Below are 6,000 nucleotides of genomic sequence, written 5' to 3' on the forward strand. Positions count from 1 at the left end.
CTTAGGAGCTAATAGATCCTGGGGGTAAGTTCATAAGCCAAGAGCGGGCAGAGCCCCTTAAGGCCATGTGGAAGTAGTTGGCCATCACCTTTTCATTCCCGCCCGCCGCTTGGATGGCGGTGGTGTAGATTTGGAGGAACTCGACGGGGTCGATGGACCCGTCGTACTTCTCCGGTAGTTCTGGTCGAAACTTCGTGGGCTAGTTGACCTGGCGGAGCTCACTAGTGAATGCACGGCAGCCCGTGCCGTATCCCACGGCGCCAGCAGTGCCCTTGGGGGGCGGACACCGGCGCGCCAGGGAACCCTGGCGGTCACGGGCCGGCATAGCGGAAGCCTGGTCCTCTGCTTTGGCCTCGTGCTAGGACTCCCGGTGGCGCTCGAGAGTAACACGCGCATCCTCGACAGCCCTCCTTTCATTGAGATGCAAGCGGAGCTCCTGTTGTGACTAGGGGGGTGGCACTCCGTCTGGAGCCCCCCCCCCCCCCGGCCGGTTCTGCCGCCACCCGAAGACGGGCCGACTCTTGTTGCACTGCTGTGGGAGGTGGCGCGGGCACTTTTGGCAAGTACTTGCCGGTGAGCCGTGCCCACTAAAGCTGCCACCTCCTGCAGCCAGCGACCCTCTGGGGTTTCCCCCGCTGCCTGGACAGGCGGGTGCCTAAGGAGTGCTTGCGCCGCAAGCAAAACACTCCCAGGGCTGGCATCACTGAAGGTGAGCCTACGTCGTAACAGCGCCCGGCGCTGTACGGACGTCGATCTTGTGGCAGGGACGTTTGTCGCTTGCTGAGGGTTGGGCGGCCCGTCTGTGGCGGCGACGGCCCTGCCGGGCCCAGCGCCATTGTCCCCTAGGGAGGGAGGCACCGTACGGGCCGACTGCTACTGCTGCTGAGGAACAGCAGGAGCCGGGGCCTCCTGGGCCACATGCTCCACTTCTTTGCTCAAGTTTGAGCCAGTGCGCCAAAGATGATGTCCGCTCGCCATTTTTCCTGCAGAAAACAAGGCGGATTCAGGGATGCAACCACACTACCTGGCTGCGCCAGCTGTCGGTGGGTGAACATCGCAAGCGGGGATCCTGAGGGACCCCCTTTGAGATTCGGCCGGGGGGCTGATTCTAGATCTACCTCGTACGTGGATTTAATGCGAATGTATGAGATCTAGGGGGGACGGATGATCTTCGGCGAGTGAGAGTAAATTCTCAAGGGATTTTAGACAGGTACGGGCCGCACAGAGCGTAATACCCTACTCCTGTGTATATGATGTTCTATTAATGCTCTTGGAATGCCTTTTTCTGGATCTTTGTGTTACACGGTTTTTTGTCTAAGTCTTGAGCTTCGGTCTTCAAGTGCCAATCTCTCTGAACTTCTACTTGGCTTGGACTTCTTTGACCTCTCTCCCTCTGCTCAGTGCACCCCCCCCCCCCTTTTATCCTATCGGGGGAGGCTCGGCGTGCCCAGGATGGGGGAACGAGTTCCCATGAGCCATAAATGGAAAGCAACCATCATGGGGCTACAGTTTGATGTTATACAGGTTGAAAATGCGCCTTCGGCCGGTCTCGTCGCCCATCACGCCCAACTTTTAGCAGGTGCAGGGGGGCCCACCAGGCAGCCGCCGAACTGCCCCGCATGCTCGTTCGGTCAGAGCAGGTCTGACACAACATGGGGGTAGGCGATACGCCTCGAGCCCTGCGATGATATCTCCAAGCCATTTCCCTTATGGGCCCCGCAGGGTGACATGCGACGGGATCCGTCGCATTAAATGTCCCCACACCTTCCTACCAAGTGGTGGCTGGGACTGACATACTCTGTACAACAGGCATGGTTGGATGTGACTGGCCACGCTCCCTCTTAAATGCAGCATCGAGCCTCCTACTGATTGACACCTCACCATGGAGCCTTTGTGGGGTCCCCCGGCAAGGGGCTTCTAGGTCCTCGGGGAACTCTGGGTACTCGGGGACCACTGTTCATGGCCCCGAACGCCCTCTCCCGGAACTGGCTCTTCTCGGGTCCTCGGGGAACTCTGGTACTTGGGGCCAACTGTTCATGGTCCCGAGCACCCCTCCCGGAACTGCCTCTTCTCGAGTCCTTGGGGAACTCCGGGTACTCGGGGACCACTGTTCATGGCCCCGAGCACCCCTCCCGGAACTGGCTCTTCATGGCCCTCGGGGAGGTGGTCTCCGAGGGATGGCACCACATGGCAGTCTGTTGTCCTGGCCTCGGGACTCGGGGACCCCTGGTTCCCATGTCACCGACACTACCCCCTTACCTGCTACATCCTTGGAATATCCGGGGGCATTATGGTACAATTAAGCATATTTACATAATCACAACTCTGCCCCAGGCAGTTAAGGCGGGCCCCGCTTTCCAGTCGTAGTCTTCGGCTCTGGAAACCTGCCGAAGTCTTCTCCATTCCGTCGCCACGAGCTGGCCTTCGGCTCCAGATCGATGACCAGTTGCTACCTTCACCCACTGCAGTCAATAAAAACCACTGGCATGGACTTCGGCTTTCGGCCGAAGGCTCACCACCGCCTTTGCCAACACGGGAAGCTGGGACTGCGGACATGCCTACATCCTTCGACTGATGGTACTTCGTGATCTTCACTACCTTCACCTGCAGTCCCTGAAACGAACATGTAGTGACAAGCAGGTGGACCTTTCGGTAGACTTCGAGCTATCCTTCGAAAGGGGGGGGGGAGATCATCCCCAACATGTTGCTCATGTGAAAAAGCAACTGAGTGAGTAGTTTTAGATGTCTAATTTAGGCCCTATTAGTTACTTCTTGGGGATTGAAGTTATGACTTATGAAAATGGGTTTCTATCTTTCTCAATCCAAATACATTCAAGATCTCATAACTAACTCTGACATTACTGATACTCGAAGAGTTGCTGCACCTATGGAGCTTCATCTGCAGCTACGATCTACTGATGGCACACCCTTAATATCGTCGTATAGTGGGTAGTCTTGTTTATCTAATAGTTACTAGATCTCATGTTGCTCATGCAGTTTATATTTTGAGCTAGTTTGTGAGTGCTCCAACATCTCTACATTTTGGTCATTTGCTTTGGGTATTATGGTACTTCAGGGGGACATCATCTTAGTGTTTGTTCTATGCCCATTCTAGTCTATTTTGGCTTTATGCTTACTCAGACTTCACTTGGGCGAGTGATCAGATGGATCATCGTTCTGTAACTGATTATTGCATTCTTCTTATCACTTCTCCTCTTATAGGGAAGTCCAAGAAGCAGATTGTTGTATCACATTCGAGTACAGAGGCATAACTTCGAGCTCTTACTACTACCACCTCAAAGGTTGTATAGCTTCACTGGTTGTTGGCTGATTTTGGTGTCGCTTGTGAAACACTCACACATCTTCTATATGATAATACCGATACCATACAAATTGCTAATGATCCCGTGAAGCATGAACTCACAAAGCATATTGGTGCTGATGTTTCCTTTACTTGGTCTCATTACCATCAGAAAACTATTGCCCTTCAATATGTGTCGTTCGAATTGCAAGTTGTTAACTTCTTCACCAAAACACAAACTCGAGAGCATCATCAACTCAATGTGTGATTTTGAAGGGTGGGGGGTGTTAAGTATATGACCCGTATATATATTCTAGGCCCAGGGCCCATCTCTGATTCTAGGGGAGCCATGACACCCTCTATGTTTGATGATTTCTTCAATATGTTACTAGATCTTTCATGCAAAATAGAAAAAATTATCTATTTAGCATCTCTAATATTCAGCTCTTCCTATTTGTTCTCCCCGGTGATTCTTTTCTAGCTCTGTCCTTGTTTGATTCTATATATTGAGACCAAGTCTAATTGATGGTTATGCCTCCAAACACACAATCCAGTCAAGGCAACACATATGTGAGTGGTATTCGTTATCTGACGATAGTAGTTTCATGGTCTTGATTCTTGAATCCTCCTGTAGACATTTATTTTATTTTGTGGGAAGCCGTTAACAATTTTGCAGTAACATACTATCATTAAATTTTTTTGAAGCAAGCATTTTTCGTCGGCCAATTAACTTACCTATGCTATTCAATTGACAAAATAAACCATATACATAATTTCTTAGCCTTTGAGGATTTTGGAAAGAGCATTAAGGTGTGTTGTGGTGCATCAGATGTGGGCACTGGAGCTGTGCTAAGTCACACCATATACATCTGGTACTCTTGACAAAGACACTGATTTACTTAATTCTAATTGTAAAGGGACATCAGGTCCGAGGAATCTACTTTATTTCCCATCATTAACTATTTTAAGTAAGCTTGTGGAACTGGGAAAGATTCAATGTACAACATCGATTAGATGCAGCACTGGTAAAGTGTAAAAGGTACGACAAATCCACCTATATGTGTGATGTGTCGAAGTCTGTTTTTTTAGTACAATTAGCACAACTTTTTCCTGGAGATATCGCGGAAATTTAGCCAAACACGCAAATCAACAGAGCAAGTAAATTTAAAGCTCACACTTCTAATTAGTTCAGGCTGGCAGCCTGTCACACCCTTTCTTGACATTTGACAACATGCTAAGAAGATTTCCCATCCCATTCCAAAGGAGAGCAGTTGCCATCACGCTACACCAAACAGCGGAAACAAGTTTAAAGATACCCCTGATACTAACTTACTTCAGCGATACATCCGACAGCCACATTTATCTGCCACAAATACTCATAGAATAGGTACCGACACTATAATGATTTAAAAGACAAAAGTAAAGTATCAGCAATGCGCAACCCGGGCCAAAAGAAGTGTAAAGTTGGTTCGTAGTCTTCTTAACAATTATGGTTTGTGCTAATTTTATCCTTGACCGTGCAACTGAAACAACAGGACGAGTCATTCGGAAGGTTTTACACATCCACTCGAAATAAAGGCCTCCAGGTAAGAGCGGCAAATTTTGTTAAGAAAGGGAAATGCGCGGTGAATTTTTCCTCGTCCCCTTTGATCTAACCATAAATGCGACAATAGTATCCGTTGTGATGATTAAACACCCTTAGACACGGCATGCCTGGCTTGTATTCGATTGAACTGATCGCAACGCAACGGGAATGATAGGAATTCGGGTACCGATCAATACCAGGAGGGCGTGGACGATGTCGGCATGCCCGGCGTGCGCGGCGGCGAAGAGCGGCGAGACGTCGGTCTTCAGCTCCCGCGTCTCCACGACCACCTCTCCCGCTGCCTCCTCCCGCAGCGCCACGTCCGCGCACCTCACGCGCAGGCGCGCCACACCGACGCGGCTCACCGCTGGCACGTCTGCCTCCGCCGCGGCCGCCTCCAGGCACGCCTCCACGGCCGCCGCGTCCCCGCGCAGCGCGGCTTCGACTAGCCGCTGCGCCGGCGACGACTCCTCCTCCTCGCGCGCCGCCGCCGCCATCGCGGCCGCCCCGCGCCGCACCATAGGCGCGCGCGCGGTCAGCTCTCTAGATCGCGATGGCGGTGAGGCGAGGCGAGGTGGTGCGCCCAGGTGCTCGCGGTTTTGGTCCGGCAGGAGAGATGGCGAGACGAGGAGGTCGATCACGACTCGGGGTGGGAGTGGGAGGTGGCAACGTTCGGGTGGGGAGACGGAGACCTGGTGTCGGGGGAGTTTGAAGTTTGAAACCAGTGGCAGCGGTAGAATAGGAGCGGATTTTCTGCGGTTGAGTATCTGCAGATGATTGCTGAGCTACCTCATCATCTGATTAAGCACAACATGTTTACTTGACAACAAATTAAAAAAAAAATACTGACTAGGCACTTGAACAGCGCCATTGACAGATTCCGCTCGCCTAAAGAGATGAAAAGGAAAGGGACCGTTTGGTGTTGAGTCAACTCGGTAACGTGCCATGTGTTGCTACATAGGGCATCTTTATCCATATTTGGGATGTGTTTTTATGAAAGTAGAATCGTTCTCTAATAGTTATGTATTAATTTTAAATATAAAGAAGTACATAGAAGATTTTTTGTAAGATTTCTATTTACAAGATAGATCGTGGATGTCAAGTTGCCTTTGTT

The 6,000-nt window shown here is 50.9% G+C and overlaps 1 protein-coding gene across 1 annotated transcript in view; it reads right to left on the reverse strand.

Moving 5' to 3' along the window:
• Positions 1-5,713, reverse strand: part of LOC133922150 (uncharacterized) — a 29,795-nt gene extending 24,082 nt beyond the window's left edge. The window contains exon 1 of the mRNA XM_062367350.1: positions 5,084-5,713. Coding sequence (XP_062223334.1) covers positions 5,084-5,407 — 324 coding nt within the window. The 5' untranslated portion in view covers positions 5,408-5,713. The remainder of the gene's footprint in view (positions 1-5,083) is intronic.
• Positions 5,714-6,000: the final 287 nt, after the last annotated feature.

The sequence above is a fragment of the Phragmites australis genome, chromosome 6 (assembly GCF_958298935.1).
Source record: "Phragmites australis chromosome 6, lpPhrAust1.1, whole genome shotgun sequence".
Classification (NCBI taxonomy): Eukaryota; Viridiplantae; Streptophyta; class Magnoliopsida; order Poales; family Poaceae; genus Phragmites; species Phragmites australis.